Below are 24,630 nucleotides of genomic sequence, written 5' to 3' on the forward strand. Positions count from 1 at the left end.
CCTCCTGTCTCTCTCCTTCTCTCTCTCTCTCAGGCGGCGTGGAATCCTGGCTGTGTTTAATTGCCGAGTGGCAAGATCTGAGGGAAAGATCGGGAATCACATGGAGCCGCTGCGTCTGTCAACGCTTTACGAGCCCCAACCCCGGGAGAGAGAGACAGAGAAGGTGTAGGAAGGAAGTGTTTGGAGTTAGGGAAAGGGTGAGCTGAGTCTGAGAAGGGAATTTTTACGCAGTGGAGAAAAAACTGAGGTGTAGGGAGAGGTGAAAGACTTCAGGAGAAGGAGAGTTGGAGAAAAAAAAAGAGGGAGGGAGGGAAGGAAAAGAGGCCCACCACCAGAGAAAGGGCAACAAGCTGCGTTCGGCAAGAACGAGAGAGAACATTGGGAAAACAAGAGTAAGTTAGAAAAAGCACCAGGAGGAAGGAAGGGGGAGGTGAGAGACAAAAAGTTGGAGAGGGGAAGTGCGAGAGAGGGAGAGAGAGACTGTAAAACGCAGTGAATGAGAGGAGACGCAGATGAGAAAAACAGACGCTGTGGATGGCCTGGGTGGAGAGAGAACCAGTTGTTTTCTAAGTCGGATTTCGGACTGGAATGCACTCGGAGAACACGAGATTTCAAACGCCTTCCTGCCACTTTTGCCTGCAGCAGGGACCCCGACACACACCGGGCCCCGTTGATGGATCATGTCTGCGTATGGAGTCCGGCATAGCCCCGTTCCCAAAGGAGTTGGGGATAGACGGAGGCGAGAGGACCATTGCGTCACCGCCGTGGCAGGTTTACGCCAAGGAAATACCGCATCCATGCTATACCTGGGTGAATGTACGAGAAGCCAGGTGGGACTCTCCGTGCGTGCGGGAGATCCGGCGAGAGTGTGGATGCGTCCAGCGGTGGTATTACCCGGAGCTGCCACATCCCTTTAACGGGGGCCATGTTTTGAAGGTCAGAGGTCAGCGGTACTACTCGTCGGATCAACACTACGGCCATCAGCGGGAGTGGGACGACGTCCAAGCATATAACGGACACTGCACGAGGAGACGGGTGTCTTTCCGGCATCATGAAGTGCGACACACGGTCAACGGCCCTGAGGCCGGCAGACAATCCAGTCCTGGAAAACCACACTGTAATGGGGCAGACTCTGGACAGGCAGCTTTTTTCCCAACCGAGGTGCCCTCCAGCAAGTTGGGACGCTCGGGGGTGCAGGTGGACGGACCGCAGCGGGAAATAAGGACATCTCAGGGGGGCGTAGGTCTGGAGAGCCATGGCAATCAGAGGAAGAGCCAGGGAACAGTACGGGAACAGATCAAACAAGTGGTCACTGAGCTTGAGGAAGTGCTGGGTGGTCTCAAACAGGTCCAGTTGGAGATGAAAGAGGTGAGGAGAGAATAATAAATAGAGTGAAATCATACGAGATCAAAAAATTGGGATAGTTCACCCAAAATGCTGTCATTTACTCATGAATGCATGAAGAAAACAAATTTGACTATTTTTCTTAAAAGATTAGTTCACTTCAGAATTCAAATTTCCTGATAATTTCCTCACCCCCATGTCATCCAAGATGTTTATGCCTTTCTTTCTTCAGTCGAAAAGAAATTAAGGTTTTTGAGGAAAACATTCCAGGATTTTTCTCCATATAGTGGACTTCACTGGGGTTCAACGGGTTGAAGGTCCAAATGTCAGTTTCAATGCAGCTTCAAAGAGCTCTACATGATCCCAGACGAGGAATAAGAGTCTTATCTAGAGAAACAATTGGACATTTTCTAAAAAAAATAAAAATGCTATATTTTTTAACAACAAATGCTCACCTGTGATGCGCCACGCATTACGTAATCAAGTTGGAAAGGTCACACCTGATGTAGGCGGAAGTACCGTGGTAGGGCGAAAAACATCTATTTTTCCATTTTTTTTTATTTAAAATTCTTTTATTTTACTCACCCCTTCCAAACCTGTTTGACTGACTTTCCTCTATGGAACATTAAAGAAGATCATTTGAAGAACATTGAGAACCAAACAACATTGGACCCCATTAACTTACACTGTATGTGCAAAAATTCTCAGAATATCTTCAGAAGTCATAGGTTTGGAACGACATAGTGAAATGCAATGCTGTGGGTGACAGGCTACTATTTATAATGAGTTTTCTTCATGCATTCATATAGAGCTACAGTATGAGGAAGCTTTTATATAACAAGATTTGTCACTGATTTTTGGTTTCAGCATATTTGAGAAGGGATTTTAATAAACACAGAAACTGGATAAGATCAAAACTTGAAAAATACTGTATGTGTGTTCTTAGCAAACATCTTTATAATGAATGTATTCAGAAGAACAGCAAAACTAAACATCATCTGAAAGCCTTCAGAACCCAAAACACACATCTGCCAGAAATGCACGGTCAATTATATTCAACAGAGCTGGAAATGTTCCACTGGAAGCGTATTGTGAAGAGGAATATTGTACTTTCTGGATGAGAAGCGGCCATCACAAAGGCCTGTTAAAAGAGAACAGAATCTTAAAATCAATACCTAAAGATAGCTTAATATTTGTAGATTGACATTAGCAATAATGGACTGTGCAGGATGTAAAACATTAACTGAATTGTTTAGATGTGTTTCAATGGATGCATCAAGACTCCCATTAGATGTAAATGACTGCAGCAGGAAATAAGTCAGTAGATTAATGCAGGAAGGAAGCCAAAAAAGTTATTTTTATGACATCTTTACCTGATGATGTTCAGAGTCGCTCAGAATCAGTCTGTGACATTTTCAAAACAATGATTGGATTGTTTGAGAGGCGTGGCATGTCAATTCATGACTCAGCCAATGACGTGTGTGTAGGGGCGGGACTATGATTGATTAATGACAGATGGGCTTTTAGAAGTGTCTAATGTAGTTTAGTTTCAGTTTTTCCAGTTATGTTAGTTTTTATTTTGTTTCAGTTTACAAAAATGCTTCATTTACTTTTGGTTTTGTTAACTATAATAACTCAATATGATTGCAAAAACAATTGGCGTCATACTTGGTGCAACACAATTTGATGCACCATGTGAATGTAGAGGAGAGGAATAATTCCAGTGAATAATATATATATATTAAATGACTACAGAAGATTGAGTGCTTTTTGTCCTTTATTGGAGCTTGACAAATTTTGGCATGCAAAAAGGCAGCATCTTTAACTATGTTTTTGATCCCTCTGTGTCTGTGAAGGTCGTCCAGCAGATTGATATTCTGACGTCCAACATTGACCTTGGTGAAGAGGAACCAAGTCCATCCAATGGACTCTCCCAAGATGCCACCAAAAGCAGTCAGACTGATGTTGTGGCGTTGATCCACAATTCACATGGCGAAGAGGACACGTCAACTTCCGACTCCTCTCTCGCACACAGCCCTGTCGCTGGGGATTTAGTTCATATTAACAGTCCTTCGCCAATGAGAAACCACACAAGCTCGCCCCCTCTTGAGCAGCGATCCGTTACTGTTGAGGATAAAGGCAAAAGAGTTGTGAAACAGAGCTCAGAGACTCAAAGGACTCAAAGGACGGTCAATGGATCCTGCCTACCACACCGAACGGCAAGGAAAGGGCAACTGGAAAACCACAGACCCCCTATAGTTCCAGTAGTGAGCACTAACTCAAATAAAACCCACCGGCCTCCACCTTACCCTCAGAACGGACAGGTGAAGATGAGGACACCCCCTAACCCTGGAAAACATAAGATGCTCTCATCCACTATAGTGTAAGGACACAAAACTAACTTGCTTTCACAGAAACCCAGTTATCAGCAGAGACCAACAACACACTCAAACAAACAAACAAACACATACTCACAGATACAGTTGCACACATACTTAATCCATCACCAAGTAACTTGGTCGAATTGTTCCTTGGTGACACTAAATAAGTCACTAAAGGGTAAGTGGACACTAAATGTCCTCAGAAGAGCATGTGCTTGCTGTGTTTATGCTCATGCATGTCTAAACACAAACAATAAGTTATATACACACTCGTTCAAAAGTTTGGGGTCGGTAAGATTTATTAATGTTTGACAAAGCCGACATACTGATCTACTATTAAAGGATTAGTTCACTTTCAAATAAAAATTTCCTGATAATTTACTCACCCCCATGTCATCCAAGATGTCCATGTCTTTCTTTCTTCAGTCGAAAAGAAATGAAGGTTTTTGATGAAAACATTCCAGGATTTTTCTCCATATAGTGGACTTCAGTGGTCTCCAGACTGTTGAAGGTCCAAATGTCAGTTTCAGTGCAGCTTCAAAGAGCTCTACATGATCCCAGACGAGGAATAAGAGTCTTATCTAGAGAAACCATCGCTCATTTTCTAAAAAAAATAAAAATTATATACGTATATATATAACCATAAATGCTCATCATGAACTAGCTCTCTTCTTCTTCTTCTCTATTAGAATTCCAGCGGTGTAGACACTGCTAAGTGTATTACTGCCTCCACAAGTCAAAGTTTGAACTAATTGTTATATAGTATATTGTATATGACAATTTAGTTCAAACTTTGCCCTGTCCACTATATGGAGAAAAATCCTGGAATGTTTTCATCAAAAACCTTAATTTCTTTTCGACTGAAGAAAGAAAGACATGAACATCTTGGATGACATGGGGGTGAGGAAATTATCAGGAAATTTTAATTTGAAAGTGAACTAATCCTTTAAAGCTTCTTCTGAGACAAAATTTTGAACAGTATAGAGCTTTGCTACAACAACCAAACTATCCTCAGACCTTCAGACTGTTCTGATTTTGGTACGCTGTACCTTTTCGAACTGATCTGACTTAAGAGCTTTGTAAAATGGATGATCAAAACTACGAAAAGTCCCATAGACTTTTATTGAGGGGGTCAAGACTTTTTTAGAATAAGATTTATAGAGTATTTAAGCCGTCTATCCTGGGACAACATGCTAAAACATGCTAGCAACATGCTAATTAATGCTAGCAACATGCTAGCAAAATGCTAAATCATGCTAGAAGTGTGCTAAAACATGCTAACAATGTGCCAATTCAAGCTAGCAATGTATTAAATCATGTCAGCAACATGCTAAATTACGGAGCCCAGCACATGACATGCAAGAAAAAAAGTTAACAACCTGCTAACAACATGCTAAATATGTTAGCAACATAATAATCATGCTTGCAACATGCTAATCATGCTAGCAACATCCTAAAACATGCTAGCAATTTGTTAAATCATGTTGACAAAACGTTAAATCTTCTTAGCAATTTGTTAAAACATGTTACCATCGTGATAAATAATGCTAACATAAATGATTAACCATGGCAGCAATACGTTAAATCATGTTGGTAACATGCTAGCATGTTAACATGCTAGTAACATAATAAAACATGTAAACAATGTGTTAAATCATGCTAGCAACATGTTAATTCATGCTAGTAATAGGTTACCAAAATGCTAAAACATGCTAGAAAAATACTAAATCATGCTAGAAAGTATGCTAAAAAACATGCTAGCAATGTATTAAATTATGTCATCAACATGCTAAATTACAGAGCCCAGCACATGACATGCAAGAAAAAAGTAAACTGTGCACATGATTTGCTAAATCCTACAGACATTTTACTATTTCGTTCCTTCAATTTGGTAAATCATGTGCTGTGCATGATTTAATTTGTTTCTTGGATTTGTAAATTGTGCGCACACTTTAGCAAATCAAAGGAATAAATTTGTAAATCATGCACACAATTTACAAATCGAGGGAACAAATGAGTAAATCATGGACACGATTTAGCCCACTATTTTTTTCCTGCATGTCATATGCGGGGCTCCATACTAAATCATGCTAGCAACATGCTAATTAATGCTCGCAATAGGCTAGCAAAATGCTAAAACATGTTAGCAACATGCTAACTCATTTTACCATCATGATAAATCATACTAACAAAATGGTTAACCATGGTAGCAATGTGTTAAATCATGTTGACAACATGCTAACAACAGGTTAGCAACATTCTAATCATGTTAGCAAACCTGTTAACAACATGCTAATCATGCTAGTAACATAATAAATCATGCTAGCAATGTGTTAAATCATGTTAACAATGATAAATAATGCTAACAAAATGCTAACTCATGTTACCATTGTGATAAATCATGCTAACTAAAAGATAAACCATGGTAACAATGTGTCAAATCGTGTTAGCAACATGCTAATAATGCTAACAACATGTTAGCAACATTCTAATCATGTTAGCAACCTGCTAACAACATGTTAAGCATGTTAGCAAAACATGCTAATCATGCTAACAACCTGCTAACATCATTACTCCAGTCTTCAGTGTCACATAATCCTTCAGAAATCATTCTAATATGATGATTTGCTGCTTCTTCTAGGATTCTTTTAATGGATAGAAAGTTCAAAAGAACAGCATTTATTTGAAATAGAAATGTTTTGTAACATTATAAATGTCTTTACTGCCACTTTTTATCAATTTAATGCGTTCTTGCTGAATAAAAGTAATAATTTCTTTCAGAAAAATCATACTGACCCCAAACTTTTGAATGGTATAGTGTATATCCATAAGAAAGAGAAATCACAAATTACATCTCGTTAATTTTTTTCTGACTTCAATGAGATTAAACAAAGAGCATATGGAAATGTATGCTTTCACCTGTTTCTCTTGAGAAAAATCTCATGACTCCCTGAAGAGTTGTAGAAGAGAACAAAGTCTCCAATTTGCTATGATATCAAAGAGCATACATTAATTTTGTACATGCTGTGAACAATTATCTTATTTGTTTCAAATTCATTCAAAGGAATATCAAGAGAAACATCTGAGACAAGTCCATTAGGTCTCCTGAGCTTTAAAAGAGCAACATCTGATGGGTATATTTCACAAAAGTGCTGAAACATCATGTGTCTTTTAAATTGTGTGTTTAAGGAAAAACCTTCCTCTCTATTATAACAGACACCAGACACCATCACCATATGTTTTTTTCCTAGTTATTATTTCCCAGAAAAGAAAAGCATGGTGGGGTCTGCCAGCACTGAATCATTTCCTTAGAAATGGAGACCAAGCCATTTGTGATGGAGGTAGTCTACACAATGACTCAGTGTTAACACGGCTAACTATGCGTCATGAAAGATTTCTTCCATCTGTTTCGCAGGAAAACGCGGTGTCAATACGCTGCACTTGCTTCCTCGGATTACGCAGGGCTTTGTTGTTTGGCCTGCGGGCAGATGAACGGTGTTGAACACTGCGCAGTTCAAAAGCTTTTCCCGCATGGTATTATCTCAGATCTGAGGGTGAACATGACTTTGGCTCTGGGACATTTGTGCAGCTTTATCACAGAGGAATTCAGGATACAATCAGGAATGTTTGATAAACATTCTATAAATGAAATTTCTATTCATGGCTGATTATATCGACTCTTCTTTGGTTGTTGTTGAGGCACGTTAAAAGATCAAACGCATGGCTTTAAGGTTGGGATTTCTTGGAAAATCATCTGATGCTGCCGTAGACAAAATGCATATGATATTACCGCGTCCATCAATTAAATTAACTAGATTTATGTCCTGAAGACAATTTGAGAGGTGCGTGTCTGTGCATGCAAATTTGGCGGTTTCCAGGGCATTGCTTTGTGGTTGCTAGGGTGTTCTGGGTGGATCCTTGCAGGCCCAAAAGGGCCCACCTACAAGTCTCTAAGATATTATCATCCCTAAATATGCAACTTAAGCTCAGTGGAAAAACATGCCTGTCGAAAAATGTACTTATAGATACAATTCCAGCTGAAATCAACACTAGTGGAAGTAAAATACCAACAATCTTGATGCCTTTTCACACAAATGATGATTATAGGGGAAGATTACTGATCAATAATGACTTCTTTTTGCACGGTTTCTTGCACAATACTATATTATGACCTAAAAACACCATACCAAAAAATACCAAAATGCTGGGTTAAAAACAACCCAAGTTAGGTTGAAAATGGACAAACCCAGCGACTGGGTTGTTTTAATCCAGCCGGTTGGGTTAAATGTTTGCCGAACGTGGTGGGCAGTTTTATTTAACCCAACTATTGTTTGAAAATTACTATATGTCTGGCTTAAAATGAACCCAAAATAGGTTGGAAATTAAAAAACAGACACATAATTACTAGAGGCAACAATAATAATCAAAAGATTAACATTTATTAATAAGCAGTTTAATCAATGTTTATTGTTTATTTGTTATTCAATAAACATATTAATAAATGGTAATTTCCAACATACTTTGGGTTCAAGGAAGCATTACAGCAATTTTTAAACAATTGTTGAGTTAAATAAAACTACCGCTGGGTTAAAACAACCCAACTGCTGGGTTAAAATAATCCATTCATTGGGTTAAAACAACCCATTTGCTGGGTTAAAACAAACTATTCATTGGGATAATACAACTCAATTGCTGAGTTAACCCAATTGATGGGTTTAAACAAACCATTCATTGGGTTAAAACAACCCATTCGCTGGGTTAAAACAAACCATTCATTGCTGAGTTAAAACAACCCAACTGCTGGGTTAAAACAAACCATTTATTGGGTAAAAACAACCCAATTGCTGGGTTAAAACAACCCATTCGCTGAGTTAAAACAACCCAACTGCTGGATTAAAACAAACCATTCATTGGGTTAAAACAACCCAATTGATGGGATTAAACAAACCATTCATTGGGTTAAAACAACCTATTCGCTGGGTTAAAACAAACCATTCATTGGGTTAAAACAACCAATTCGCTGGGTTAAAACAAACCATTCATTGGGTTAAAACAACCCAATTGCTGGGTTAAAACAACCCAACTGCTGGGTTAAAACAAACCATTCATTGGGTTAAAACAACCCAATTGCTGGGTTAAAACAACCCATTCATTGGGTTAAAACAACCCATTCGCTGGGTTAAAACAAACCAATTGCTGAGTTAAAACAACCCAACTGCTGGGTTAAAATAAACCATTCATTGGGATAATACAACTCAATTGCTGAGTTAAAACAACCCAACTGCTGGATTAAAACAACCCATTCGCTGGGTTAAAACAAACCATTCATTGGGTTAAAACAACCAATTCGCTGGGTTAAAACAAACCATTCATTGGGTTAAAACAACCCAATTGCTGGGTTAAAACAACCCAACTGCTGGGTTAAAACAACCCAACTGCTGGGTTAAAACAAACCATTCATTGGGTTAAAACAACCCAATTGCTGGGTTAAAACAAACCATTCATTGGGTTAAAACAACCCATTCATTGGGTTAAAACAACCCATTCGCTGGGTTAAAACAAACCAATTGCTGAGTTAAAACAACTCAACTGCTGGGTTAAAACAAACCATTCATTGGGATAATACAACTCAATTGCTGAGTTAAAACAACCCAACTGCTGGATTAAAACAAACCATTCATTGGGTTAAAACAACCCAATTGATAGGTTTAAACAACCCATTCATTGGGTTAAAACAACCCATTCGCTGGGTTAAAACAAACCATTCATTGGGTTAAAACAACCCAATTGCTGGGTTAAAACAACCCAACTGCTGGGTTAAAACAAACCATTCATTGGGTTAAAACAACCCAATTGCTGGGTTAAAACAAACCATTCATTGGGTTAAAACAACCCATTCATTGGGTTAAAACAACCCATTCGCTGGGTTAAAACAAACCAATTGCTGAGTTAAAACAACTCAACTGCTGGGTTAAAACAAACCATTCATTGGGATAATACAACTCAATTGCTGAGTTAAAACAACCCAACTGCTGGATTAAAACAAACCATTCATTGGGTTAAAACAACCCAATTGATAGGTTTAAACAACCCATTCATTGGGTTAAAACAACCCATTCGCTGGGTTAAAACAAACCATTCATTGGGTTAAAACAACCCAACTGCTGGGTTAAAACAAACCATTCATTGGGATAATACAACTCAATTGCTGAGTTAAAACAACCCAACTGCTGGATTAAAACAAACCATTCATTGGGTTAAAACAACCCATTCGCTGGGTTAAAACAAACCATTTATTAGGTTAAAACAACCAATTTGCTGGGTTAAAACAAACCATTCGTTGGGTTAAAACAACCAATTCGCTGGGTTAAAACAAACCATTCATTGGGTTAAAATAACCCAATTGCTGGGTTAAAACAACCCATTCATTGGGTTAAAACAACCCAATTGCTGGGTTAAAACAAACCAATTGCTGAGTTATAACAACCCAACTGCTGGGTTAAAACAACCCATTCATTGGGTTAAAACAAACCAATTGCTGAGTTAAAACAACCCAACTGCTGGGTTAAAACAAACCATTTATTGGGTTAAAACAACCCAATTGCTGGGTTAAAACAACCCATTCATTGGGTTAAAACAACCCAATTGCTGGGTTAAAACAAACCAATTGCTGAGTTAAAACAACCCAACTGCTAGATTAAAACAAACCATTCATTGGGTTAAAACAACCCAATTGATGGGTTTAAAACAAACCATTTATTGGGTTAAAACAACCCAACTGCTGGGTTAAAACAACCCATTTATTGAGATAAAACAACCCAATTGCTGAGTTAAAACAACCCAACTGCTGACTTAAAACAACCCAACTGCTGGGTTAAAACAAATCATTTATTGGGTTAAAACAACCCAATTGCTGGGTTAAAACAACCCATTCGCTGAGTTAAAACAATCCAACTGCTGGGTTAAAACAACCCATTCGCTGGGTTAAAACAACCCATTCGCTGGGTTAAAACAACCCATTTGCTGGGTTAAAACAATCCATGGGATTACTGGAGATCCTCGCCTTGAAACACGATTGGGCTCGTTTTGAATTGGGCGGGTTTTGTTGTGAAAACCTGGCAACCCTGCACCTATGTGAGTTTATTATTCATACTGTGCATTGGGGTGTGTGAATAATGCTGGTAAAAAATAAACACAATTCCTATTGAATAATCAGAATAATGAAAATTGCATGTAAACAGGGGTGAAGAGGTTTGTTTGTGGCATGTAAACATCTTACTCTGATTATTGGACATAATCACATTATTGGTGCACATTCATTCGCACACTGAACTTTAATACTTCTGAAAAATCCCTGGCTTAAGAAGGACAAACTAGTTAAACTAAACCATTTAGCTCAGAAAAATAAAATTTTACACTATTCCCTGATGTACTCAACATTCCTCTGGGGTTAAAGTTAAAATGGCAGATGTGATCTTTGTGTGTGCGGTTGAGAACAAAAGGAACTGATTTCTGCCTGCCGGGATCTGAAAGCAGTAGTTACGGTTTGGCAGTAGAGGGTCATTGTCCTCTAGTGGAGGGTATGCGTCTCTGCACGACTGTTTTTTATAGTTTTCAGGCCGGCCCTTCTGTCTGGTTTTCATTAGAAACCGCTTGGCTTAGGGCCTAACCGAATGAGGCAAGCTCGTACAATATTTGTGATGGTCAAATAAACACAGGCATTTTCAGACATCATTTACGATGACGGCCACCCACTATCTGGGAGGGCACAACAGCTGAGCTTGACACACAAACCAGGAAGTAGGCGCATAACAGACAGCGGATGTTTTCGTAGACATGTGTTTACAGAGAACGCCCACCGTTTGGTGCCTTCGCTCTGGCTACACAGAGTGTTTGAGAAGCCATGTGTTCATTGGCCTAATGGAGAACGTTGTACTATTTACAAGTGTTTTTTTATTTAAATTCCAGAGACTAAACCAAGAAAAATCCCAAATGAGATCTCATTATGTCACTTGTTTCTACTAGACAGCAACGAGATTAAATTGAGAGCAAATGGAGAAACTTTTGCTTAAAGGGATAATGAACATTTTGTCAAGTCGTTCCAAAACTGTATGATATGGAAGCTTGTTTTCACCACTAAATAAATAAATAAAAAAGGTAACTGCACCTTTTTATCTCACAATTCTGACTCTTGCAATTGTGAGATTTAAAGTTGCAATTCTGACTTTTTCTCAGAATTGCAAGATATAAACTGTGAGTTATAAAGTCAGAATTGCATGATATAAACTTGCAATTGCATCTTATAAAGTCAGAATTGCAAGATATAGTCGCAATTCTGACTTTTTTCCTCAGAATTGTTTATATCTCGCAATTCTGACTTCATAACTCGCAATTCTGACTTTATATCTTGCAATTCTGACTTCATAACTCGCAATTCTGACTTTATATCTTGCAATTCTGACTTTATATCTCGCAATTCTGACTTTATATCACGCAATTCTGACTTTCTAACTCGCAATTCTGACTTTCTAACTCGCAATTCTGACTTTATATCTCACAATTCTGACTTTATATCTCGCAATTCTGACTTTCTAACTCGCAATTCTGACTTTATATCTCGTAATTCTGACTTTATAACACAATTCTGACTTTATATCTCGCAATTCTGACTTTATATCACAATTCTGACTTTATATCTCGCAATTCTGACTTTATATCACAATTCTGACTTTATATCTCACAATTCTGGCTTTATATCAGGCAATTCTGACTTTATATCTCGCAATTCTGACTTTATATCTCGCAATTCTGACTTTATATCTCTGACTTTATATCTCTTCTGACTTTATATCTCGGTTTATATCTCTGACTTTATATCTCGAATTCTGACTTTAAGCTTCCATTCTGTTTATGCAATTCTGACTTTATATCTCGCATTCTGACTTTATAGAAGATATTTTGAAGAACATTCTGGGTTCAAACAACATTGGACCACATTTACTTTCATTTAATTTTTCAAAATATCTTCTTTTGTGGTATATGTGGTGTGTGGGTGAACTATTCCTTTAAGTCTCTTGTTTCTCACGTTTCTTCTAAGAAAAATGTATGTTCTCAAGACATTAAAGTGTGCAAAATATCTCACATTCTGACTTTATATCTCACAATTCTGACTCAAAGTCCTCATTGTCAACTGAAGATCAAATGATCTGCGATGCTATGCACATTACCTTTATAGCTACCTTTATAACTTTATGACAACTATTCACTCATTTCTGTACATTTTCCCCCCTCTTCACTAGGGAATTTTATGATACTTAAATGAAACCTTCCTGTGTTTGATGTAATATTACTCAAATAAAAGATACATTTAATTTTCATCTGGTCCAGAGACATTAAAGCTAAACTGCAAGTATAATAAATTTATATCAGCTTTGATATATTGTTCAAGCAAAAGCTATTTTAAGAACAATCATAAAATATAAATGTGCAGAAGACGGTTTTACTTTTGGGGTAGGTGGATAATTACATCTGTCTGTGAGCGCTCAGACTTTGGCTTTAAGTCTCTGGGGTGGTAGAAGAAGATTTGGATAAATGAGGGATGGAGCAATCATATGACGGCATAAAGTCTGGTCGCATTGCAGCTTATTCTGGCCACCAATTAAACGCCCCCTTAGACAGGAAGAGACCCACCTGATTGACACGTCAAATGACCAACCACAGTTTGTTTTGTGTTTATGAGCAGTTTAGGGGTGGGGTTATCTGAAATATATTGCACCACAACATTAAATTATGATACGTGTAAAGATGTCTTATTCCTGGAAGTCAAGAGCAATGATGCAAATGGACATTGGCCAAGCATTTAGAAAATGTTTCATGCTTTCTTTCTTAATCATCTATCATCAACTCAGGGCCAAATAACTTTTCATAATAATTTTCAAATGATGATTTTTTTTCTTTCCTCCAATGTAAGGTTTATATATTCCTAGAAAATACATAATATCAGAAAAAATACAGTCATTTGTCTAGTATCAGAAATCACCCAAAAATTTAAAGGATATGTTGTTATGATGATCATTAGGTTCTTGTTAAAACCCCATAAACACATCTGGTGTTGTAATCCGATCACAGATGAGAACACTTTGCCATCTCTCATATCTGAATCAAACAAGATGTTTTGTGCAGAAAATTTAGTGTATTTAAAACTCTGGTATTGTTAATTTGGGAGTATTACCTGTGTTGTTCGCCGTCAAAACAGAACGGAGACCTCCTTAATCGTATAATAATTGTAATTTCCATGAAATGAATGCACTATAGTTCACTTCAATAATGTTTTTTTCTTTAATATTTCTTTTTTGAGGGGATTTTGTGTTAATAAACAATATTCATATCTAAATTATGGAGCATTTATTTCTATATAAAATATAAAAAAAAAAAAAACATTTTATTCTATTTTTTCAGTTAATGCAGTATTTAAGTTAAAAAGAATGGAGGCAGATCAGTGCCACCTGGTGGGGAAAAAAAATAAGAAAATCATCTTTAATACTATGGTGTAGCCACTAGATGCCTGTATAGCCCTATATTTGAATATATACAGGGCTGTTTATTCCCTGGTTACTGAGAACAGTGTTTTCAGACATAATTACTTTTATAAGATTTTGCATTTGGATATATATTTAGAAATTATCTAACTATTATAGTTTTGCCAAAGTTTAGTTGTTGTTTTTTTAAATGTTGATTTGAGGTGTTAGTTTTTGCATCATGATTACAGTCAAACCAGAAGACAGAGAAAGCATTTTGTTACCCATAATCTATTTCGAACATCAAAATGTAACAAAAATGAACAGGAATGCCTGATCAGAACTTGATTCATCTGGCTTTCAGATCTGATTTCAACCTCTTAGTTGAGTCTTCTGGCTCCTTTTGTCTCTGTGTATGTGTGTAGAGCCCTGAGTTTACTTCGTTTTTTTTTAACACATATTCTAGTGTACGCGCACAGTCGAATGCACAGCCTTGCAAAATATACTTCATTTGACTCATACGCATACACAGGCGTTCGATGCATGCGCAGTTTTGTGCAATCCCCTGCCACGAGTTACAATCCATGTAAACATCTTTGTTTGCTTTCATGCTAGAGTTGTACAAACGAGGGTCATTTCTAACCTCTTCGCACAATCTCTCGTCTTCATTGTCGCTGTAGCTTGCATGTGTTTCAGTCTGTTCTGTTAATGCAGTTTTTCTTTGACTACCTTGTGAATTGACGCCCCCAGGGCATGGTTGCCACCTTGTGGATACACTAATCTAAAAAAACAAAAAAAAAACAAAAAGAAAAAAAAAGGGCATGAGCGACTGGTTACAAAAATCTGGCGGTGCGTGTACAGTACGTGCAGTACAGTACTTATCTGATGACGAAATTCACGTCACGCGCACTGTACGCTGACCCTTGCGTACGCATACAAATTTAAGCATTTTTTGGGCTTAAAGGGTTAGTTCACCCAAAAATGAAAATAATGTAATTTATTACTCACCCTCATGCCGTTCCACACCCGTAAGAGCCAGCAATGACATTTCCTCTCTCAAGATCCATTAATGTACTAAAAACATATTTAAATCAGTTCATGTGAGTACAGTGGTTCAATATTAATATTAAAAAAAGACACAAATATTTTTGGTGCGCCAAAAAAAACAAAATAATGACTTATTTAGTGATGGCCGATTTCAAAACACTGATTCATGAAGCTTCGGAGTGTTCATGCGTATCAACTCAGCGTATCAAATCAGCGGTTCGGAGTGTCAAAGTCACATGATTTCAGCAGTTTGGCGGTTTGACACGCGATCCGAATCATGATTCGACACAAAAGATTCATTATGCTCCGAAGCTTCCTGAAGCAGTGTTTTGAAATCGGCCATCACTAAAAAAGTTGTTATTTTGTTTTTTTGGTGCACCAAAAATATTCTCGTCGCTTTATAATATTAATTTTGAACCACTGTACTCTGTAATTAGTTTATCCAAAAGGCAGCAACTGTGCCCTGGGCGCATCGATTCACAAGGTAGTCGATGAAAAACTGCATAAACAGAACAGACAGGAACACATGCAAGCTACAGCGACAATGGAGGCCTACATAGACGAGAGATTGTGCAAAGAGGTTAGAAAGTACCCTCATTTGTTCAACTCTAGCATGAAAGAATACAAAGAATACAAAGACTCGTGGCGAGAGATTGTTCAAATCTGCACATGCATCGAACACTTGTGTATGCGTACAAGTCAAATAAAGTATACTTTTCAAGTATACTTCTACAAACCATGCAAAGTGATCACATACATTTTTGACTCTCTAGCACAACTCAGGAAAGTTTTTATGAGCTTTATATGCTAAACTATGTAACCAGTGATTGTAACACCACTACTTTATAATTTCGTATCTTTTAGTCTAAACTGAACAGTCGTGCATGTCCAAACCAAAATGCATACAGTCGGTCTTCTCTCTCTCCACAGCTATTAAAAGTGTTTCAAATCAACAGCCTGGCATCTACACTAGAGTCACCATAAAGACAGCACACTGCGGCATTAGGAAACTCATGTCCAATCAGATCTGCTGTCCTCAACATTGAGCCAAGCTGAGCGTATAAATTAGAGTAATAAATCAAGCTGATAAGCAAGCACAATCTTGGCATGAGAACACGAAAGGCTAAATTGCGTTACATTATTGTAGCACATAATGCGAGCCAATCAGGTTTGTAAAAGCAACAGCTATGCCAAGGACAAGTCAGAGGTAGAGAAGTTAAAAGTAGCACCTAGTGTCATATCGTCAAGCTCATCCGGTGTAATTATTGCTGATTAGGTCTTTTTAAATGTTTGTCGGCGGGTTTTGCTTTTCCCTGATCTGGGCTCTGCTCCAACGCTTGCTTAGAAGCATCAATCAACACGTTTTGAAAGGGACATTTGTATAATGAAGATGCCCATGGCTTGTGACCCTGTCTGTGATGGGCTAGACATGAGAGTGCACTATGTAATCAAAGTCTTTTTATTACACAGGGATTGATGCCACACAACCCATCTGACTCATACCGGAGGACGGAGGACCCTGAGCTGAGGGGCAGTGACTGTATTTCCCATGGAAAACTCCAAAAACATCTCAAAACCCTCTTTCTCTCACACAGCCCTGCTGAAAAAATCAGTTAACACTAGACCAGCTTAAAGTCACCATTAAATGGCATTCACAACTCATTTTACCTTGGATGTATTTCTGACTGAAACAGGAAATTCAATGGGAGTCTTGCGATTGGAGGGGGCGGGATTAAAAAGTAAGAGGGATTTGTGATGTCAGCTGAAAAGGAAAGTCGTTTCAGAGGCGGAGTAAGTTGTTAAATTTTGATGAAAGATTATGAAAACAAAGGAGTAATGTGCATTAATGAATTTTAGACAACCAGGATTGTGTATTAAGAAAGTCTGTGTGTTCGAGTGCTCATATTTATTTCCGTACCCAAACGGTTTGTGGGAAGTGACTGGAATTTATTTATTTTGAAAGTGTTTTCTTGGCTTTCGTCCACTAAGTGTAGTTTTGTCAGGCTGTGATATAAACTAAAGACTATAGAGTGCAACAGTCGGGTTATGGAAGTAAAACTCCATTCATTTTCTCCATAAGGAAATAGATTTTGAATGATAACTTATAAATCTTTAAAGACAGACCTTCTGTGAGCTACGAGATTGTTAATCCATGATATTTGCTTCTGTTAAAGCCGTCAGCCCTCATTATTTCAGCTCATTTTTAAAAGAATTCCTGGTGAAAAACTACATTACCCATGATGCTCTATAGAGTGCAACAGTGCCCGCCCACTTTTACAGTGGCATTCTTCCAGAAATATTTTTTGCATTAATTTTCCCCACAGGGATTTAAAAAAAAAGGTCAATCTTAAAGAGTTATAAGCCATGAACCAAGCCAACCAGATACGATGAATCACAACACTATAAACTTTGATTTGAAGCAAAAAAGTTTTTGAAAATCAGACAAAAAGACAAGACTGTGTAGGCCTACTTAACAGCTTTAGTGGGTAACGCTCTAAAAAACACATAAATATAGGAAAGAACACATGTTGGGTTAATTTTACCCAGCAAATTGGGTAGTTGATTTAATCCAGCATAATGGGTTGATTCATTTTTACTATAATTATTTTTTTTTTTTTAACTTCATACATTAATTAATGTTGACAGATTAACTTAAATCCTCTAAACTTTTTTTTTAAAATATTCCACACAACCATTGGTTTGCATGATAGTTCCTTTATTTTATAGTATAGCATATTTTATATCATTATATCAATACATATTGCCTACATTTAAGCTTGTTTAGCAAATATTAAAGTAAAAATTGAAACAAATTCAAGTGTAATCGACCAGTCTCTGTTGTCCTGTTTCCACCGTAACGGTTCTGGATCTCATGCCGGATATGGCTCGCGTTCGGCGGGGAGCTGATAACTTTAGACCGCCGCCTACGTTTCACTCGTAAACGAAAAATGCTGTGACTGAGTCCATAACCTGTCCATAAATAATCCGTGTACGGTTCTGAGAACATATTTTAACATCCTAAGAATTTATATTCTGTACCTTTTTGAATAAAATCATAAGATTTTATGCATGTTTCCATCACGTGAAAAGACCAACGCGACACTCGTTTAGGTGACTCACATCGCGCCTGTGTTAAACGCTACAGAACAATAGCAAATTTGTAAATAAAATAAAACATGCACAAACCTGTATTTTACCGAAGACATGCACCAATTTGACGGAGCTCTTCTCTCCTGAAGAGGGCGCTAAAATCCTGTGATAAATAACTAACTCAACCCCCCCGGGTTGTTATGTCTGACCCAGGAGTTGGGTAACACAAAAACTACCCAAACAATGAAAAAATAACCCAAGATTTTTTAGAGTGAAAGAACTACAATCCCAGAATTGCGAATAACACAATCAAATTAAAAACAATGGAGAAATATAAAACTACTTAATTACAAATGTTGATTATATTTATAAAAACAATATATTTTAAATGTATTGCAAATTGAGTATTTTACATTTAAGTATTTTGAGAGAGTAGCAGTGCTTTTATGTGAGTGGGTGGAGCTAAAGAGATCTTTTGGCATGTTGATTATTTCAGCTCTCTGATTGGTGGAATTTCTCTAGGGCATTATGGGTAATGTAGTTTTTCCACCAGCAATTCTGCTGTTAAACACAATTTATTTTTTAAATTAAGCTGAAATAATGCAGGCTGACGACTAATGAGGCAAATACGGTCGATTAACAACCTCGTAGCTCACAGAAGGTTTATAATTTATTGTTCAAAATCAATTTTCTTATGGAGAAAATTAATTGAGTTTTTACTTCCACTGTTGCACTCTATTGGGTATTATAAAAAAAAAAATGCACTAGTCTTTTATTATGTCCCACTCCATCTTCCTGTTTCAAAAGGAAATACATCATATACAGGAAAGAAAACTAGTCATAAACCATTTCATGGGGTCTTTAACTAGTTTAGATGAACAATGCAGGTGTGTTTGAAGGAAGACCAATGTATTTGCATATCCCAAAACATGCATTATAAGTTTAGCTGGTCAAGGCTGATTTTCAGCAGGGTCTCGCTCTCTAGCTACACTGTGTAAACCATTTAAATCAAGCTGCCCTTCATAACTTACCTGTGACCAGATATCAGAGTGTTCCTCCTTAAAATGGAGTGCAACTGAGTAATAAGCTGCTTTTAGGTTGGAAATTACGACTTTATAACAGATATGTGCAAACTATCGCCAGCGATCATGTGGATCTGAAGACTGTGAACAGACAGTTGAAATGCTGGAAAAGAGGAAGCATTTTATTTTTTATTATTGTTATTATTCAGACCAAAGATTGACGTGATTTTTTGTTCAGGGAGGCTGAAGGATCTTTAATTTTGTTAAGCTAAAGCTAATGAACACTAACATTGCCTTAAAGGCAGCTCGTAAAACCACTTCAGAGAGGTATACAGCTTCTTATACTTCTGGATTAAAGTGGATGGATCCAATCACAGTATTGCATCTGTGGACTGGAATTATTTAATCAGTATTTAAAGCCAGTATAAGCCATCTTTATAGACTGTTGCAATCATGTAGTGGCATTTTCACTCTGTGGCCAATAGATGGCGCGGCAGACCACAGAAAAACAAGGTAACGTCAATGACACGTGAATGTCTTATAAGTGTGTACAGCTCACATGAAATAAAACATTAAGTGTTTAAAATATATTTTCAGTGACCTCTGATTTTTTTTTAATTATGACTTTTTTATAATGACTACTATGCAAATATGAGAAAAGTATAAGGCATATTTTAATACTATTTACCCTTTAAAATGTTTATAGTTGTGGGATTTTTCCTAATGGTTTCTCACATAAAATAAGTGCAAACTACAGTATTCCTCCAGTCTGATATATGACTAATATTTGCACTATAATTCAGAGCTCTATATGGGACGGTATTGACAGTGTCTGTGTCCCTGTTTGTTTAAATCTTGTCTGAGAGTTTCTCACTTCTCTCTGAGGGGCCACTTCACATCCCAGCATGCATCTGTTCAGGGGGCGAATGCCTTATGCAATTAGATAACATTTTTAAGAGATAGCTAGTGTATCGAACACAATTTTGTATGACGTTCAACATTTTTGTTGAATGGTATTTTATTAATCAGTTGGGTGAAACTCCTGTATCCATCAAAAACATGCTGGGTCGTATTTTATCACAAAATTAAAGTAAAGAACTTATTTTATTTTGAATTTTTAAAATTAAACAAATTCCCCCCAAATATAACTAGAATGCATAAAAAAATCAAATTTTTCTTACTTTAATGCAATATTTTTAAATATATAAAAATATTTATGTATATACATAATCTAGAAAATATATTAAAAAAATTCTATGAAAACACATATCAAGAAAATGACATGAAAACGGGGACATTATATATATTTTATTGTATCTAATTTCTTATTTAATTTTTTTCATGACAATTAAATTCCCCCTATGTAATAAATACATAAAAATCTCAAATGCGCACACATAAAATTTATAAAAAATATTCATTATATACAGTGGTGGTCAGAATTATTGGCACCCTTGGTAAATATGATCAAAGATGACTGTAAAATAAATGTGCATTGTTATCCTTTTGATCTTTAATTCATAAAATTTGCAAAAATCTAATCTTTCATTGAAGAAAAAGAATTGAAAGTGGAGGGAAAATCACATTATGAAATAAATGTTTTTCTCTAAAACACGTTGGACACAATTATTGACACCCTTTTATTCAAAACTTTTTGCAACCTCCTTTTGCCAAGATAACAGCTCTGAGTCTTCTTCTATAATGCCTGATGAGTTTGGAGAACACCTGACCAGAGATCAGAGATCATTCCTTCATGCAGAATCTCTCCAGATCCTTCAGATTCCAGCTCCATGTTGGCGCTTCTTCTCTTCAGTTCACTCCACTCATTCTCTTTAGGGTTCAGGTCAGTGAACTGGGATGGTCATGGCAGAAGTTTCATTTTGTGCTCAGTGACACATTTTTGTGTTGGTTTTGGATCATTGTCCTGATGGAAGATCCAGTCACGGCCCATTATAAGATTTCTAGCAGAAGCTAGAAGCTTTTTATCTGTTGGTATTTGATAGAATCCATGATACCATGATTCTGAACAAGATGTCCAGGACCTCCAGCAGAAAAATAGGCCCACAACATTAAAGATCCAGCAGTATATTTAACCGTGGGCATGGGGTACTTTTTATCCACGTGTGCACCAAATCCATCTGGTGAGTTTGCTGCCAAAAAGCTCTTTTTTTGGGTCTTCCTGAATATGCTGGAGATTGTTTCTGGATGAGAGTAGAGGATTTTTCTTGAAACCCTCCTGAACATCTTGTGGGGATGTAGGTGTTGTTTGATCATTTTTTAGGCTTTCTGAGACTCAAGACTCAATAATCTCTGCAATTCTCCAGCTGTGATCCTTGGAGAGTTTTGTCCACTCAAACTTTCCTCCTCACCGTGCATTAGGACGATTTAGACACACATCCTCTTCCAGGCAGATTTGTAACATCTTTAGTTAATTGGAACTTCTTAATTATTGCCCTGATAGTGGAAATGGGGATTTTCAATGCTTTAGCTATTTTCTTACAGCCACTTTGTATTTTGTGAAGCTCAACAATCTTTTGCTGCACATCAGAACTATATTCTTTGGTTTTACTCATTTTGATGAATGATTAAGGGAATTTGGCCTTTGTGTTTCCTCGTGTTTATACTCCTGCTAGTCACCCCGGTGTGCTAAAAAATGTAAATATGAATGGGAATATACTTCACAGAGATATTTTACTCATAAGAATTTCTAGGGTTGCCATTAATTGTGTCCAACATTTATTTCATAATGTGAGTTTCCCCCCACTTTCAATTGTTTTACTTTGATGAAAAGTTATAATTTTGTGATTTTTTTTAATGAAAGAACAAAAAGATAAAAAATGCAATATTATATATATATATATATATATATATATATATATATATATATATATATATATGTATGCATTTTATATACACATTTTATATTATATACATACATACATTTTTATTTAATTTTATCTAATTTATTATTTTATTTAATTTTTTTCATGACAATTAAACAAATTCCCCCCAAATGCTCACTGTAATGCATTCAAATCTCATTCTATACATAATCTAAAACTATATCTATTTTTTTTCATGAATATACAAGAAATTGACATGAAAATGAAAAAAGGAACATTAGCCTATATATATTTATTATTTTTTTACGACAATCCCCCCAAAATGCTTATAACTGTAACACACAAAAATTAATGTGTAAAATGTGACCTGGACATGTTTTCATGAGATTCACTTTGTTGAAAGGCCTCATGCTAAATTGCTTCAGAGCAGCAAGAGTTCGTCTGATTAATGACAGTTCATCAGTCCTGAGCATTTAAAGACATCTGACGGGTCTGGGATCGGCCTCATTGTCCTGTCATGATTCAGGAACCTCCGATTCCCTGCTCAGACTCTCATCTGCTGGACTCCAGGCGGAGCAGACAAACATTGAGTCATTCTGTGACCCGTCTCTTCTCCCGTCTGGCCCCAGAAAGACAAATGGTGTGCAGGTTAACCGGGGTGTGCTGCTCGTGACTAGCCGCTAAGTGACTGTGGGTTATCCGAGCGCACAAGGTCAAACACAGTCATTTTTCTTGGCCTGAGTCGCCGACTAAACGACGCAGATGATTCTTGGACGCGTTACTTCCCGTCAAACATATAAGGAGAAGCAAGCATGCCTTAATATATGAAAAATTGCTTCAGGAATTCAAAATCGCTTGTGTTTTCGTTTCTTTTTACTACTCAAAGCGTCTACACAGCTGAGGAGAAGTAGCCCATGAATAAAAATGGAGGAAATGGACCATGATCAAGAAAATTTCCTCCCAAGAAAAGAAAAACAACTAAAAAGGACAAAAATACTGAGGAAGATGTTTTTTTCTGCAGTGTGTGCCACACACACACACACACACATACAAATTATTTTCTTATTCAGTATTTTTCTTGTTTTCCAGTACAAATATTGATTAAATCAAGATAAATTAGAAGCAAAATGATAAAAAGTCAGTGCCAGTGGAGTAAGAAAAATAAACTTGTTTTCCTCTTTGAATTTAGTTTATTTTTCTGAACCCACTGACAGATTTTTTTTCCCACCAAATTTTGATGAATTTATCAGAAAACAAAGTAATTTTGCTTCTCAAGTAAATATATCTTGATTTATGAATGTTTAGATATTTCTACTTGAAAACTAGACAAAAATGAATACCATGTTTATGAATTCAAGACTTTCTGCTCCGATTTTAGACCTTTTCAGGGCTTAATTTAAGAAATTCTGAGAAATTGATTAAAAAAATGTGTTTATGATTGAAAGAAGAACAAATATCTGCCAAAAATTAACTTATTTCAAATCATTGAAAGATATTTGTTCTTGATTTAAGCATAAATTGACTTCATTTCTCAGTAAACAAGAATTCACATCTTCATTTTGCATCTCAAGTAAATATAAAGTCTTAGACGTTATATTTTCACCCATGAGCCTCTTTAATGGCAAACAAGAACATTTAAAGAGCAGGCAATCACTGTTAACCGATCCATAATTAATATCGGTGATAATTTATCATAATAATACAGGCTTCTTGAGGATGTTGATGTGTTTGGATGTAGTTCCTCTCTGGGTAAAAACAGCACAGCTGTCCCGCGGCGCGTCAGACAGCGACTCTGACCAAAAACAACACGGCGTAAAAATAAATGTCCATTCAAACAGCAACCGCTCAACACTATTTCCCCTAAACAAGGAACCTACCATCCAAGAATAATATAAAACTGAGAGTGCTTATGCATTATTGAAGCCTTCAGAATAAGTTATAAGAAACTTGTCTCTTTTTCTAGCAGAAAACTTAGAAAACACAATTGTTTTCCACTGTAAAAAAAAGAAAAGTGTTCATGCTACCTTAAAATTTTATTAAACTTGAAATGTTAAGTTGTATTAAGTGACAACTTGGGTATTTGAGTTATCTCAACAAATTAATTTTCAGGAAAGCTATTACTAAATTCTAAGCTAATTGCAACACTTTTTGATTAAATGAAGAGCAAAATGAATCTTTTGCATGCTTCTCAGATCTCAATATCTCGAACTGTTAGATCACAAAGTCTCAATATGAACCCAAAAAATTCTCATCAAATGATCTGAGCTGCTATATTCTTGACTAATGACTTATTTGTGTGTGTTTCAACTCTCCATGGGAGAAGCATCTGAGACGACGTTGATGAGCAAATCAGAAACAAATCGATGCGAGGAATAAAGGGAAGAGA

At 36.8% G+C, this 24,630-nt stretch overlaps 1 protein-coding gene across 1 annotated transcript; it reads left to right on the forward strand.

Annotated features, from left to right (window-relative positions):
- On the forward strand, window positions 1-19,991 carry si:ch211-178n15.1. Its single transcript, XM_048163613.1, has 3 exons — window positions 1-1,368; window positions 3,201-3,727; window positions 16,760-19,991. The coding sequence occupies exons 1-3, from the start codon at window positions 589-591 to the stop codon at window positions 16,764-16,766; spliced, it is 1,314 nt and encodes a 437-aa protein (XP_048019570.1). The 5' UTR covers window positions 1-588; the 3' UTR covers window positions 16,767-19,991.
- The last annotated feature ends 4,639 nt before the right edge of the window (window positions 19,992-24,630 follow it).

The sequence above is a fragment of the Megalobrama amblycephala genome, linkage group LG17 (assembly GCF_018812025.1).
Source record: "Megalobrama amblycephala isolate DHTTF-2021 linkage group LG17, ASM1881202v1, whole genome shotgun sequence".
In the NCBI taxonomy this organism is placed as follows: domain Eukaryota; kingdom Metazoa; phylum Chordata; class Actinopteri; order Cypriniformes; family Xenocyprididae; genus Megalobrama; species Megalobrama amblycephala.

Coding starts and splice junctions, on each gene's coding strand:
- si:ch211-178n15.1 (XM_048163613.1), top strand. CDS start 589: ATGCACTCGGAGAACACGAGATTTCAAACGCCTTCCTGCCACTTTTGC. Junction 1,369..3,200: donor TCCAGTTGGAGATGAAAGAG/GTGAGGAGAGAA, acceptor GTGTCTGTGAAG/GTCGTCCAGCAGATTGATAT.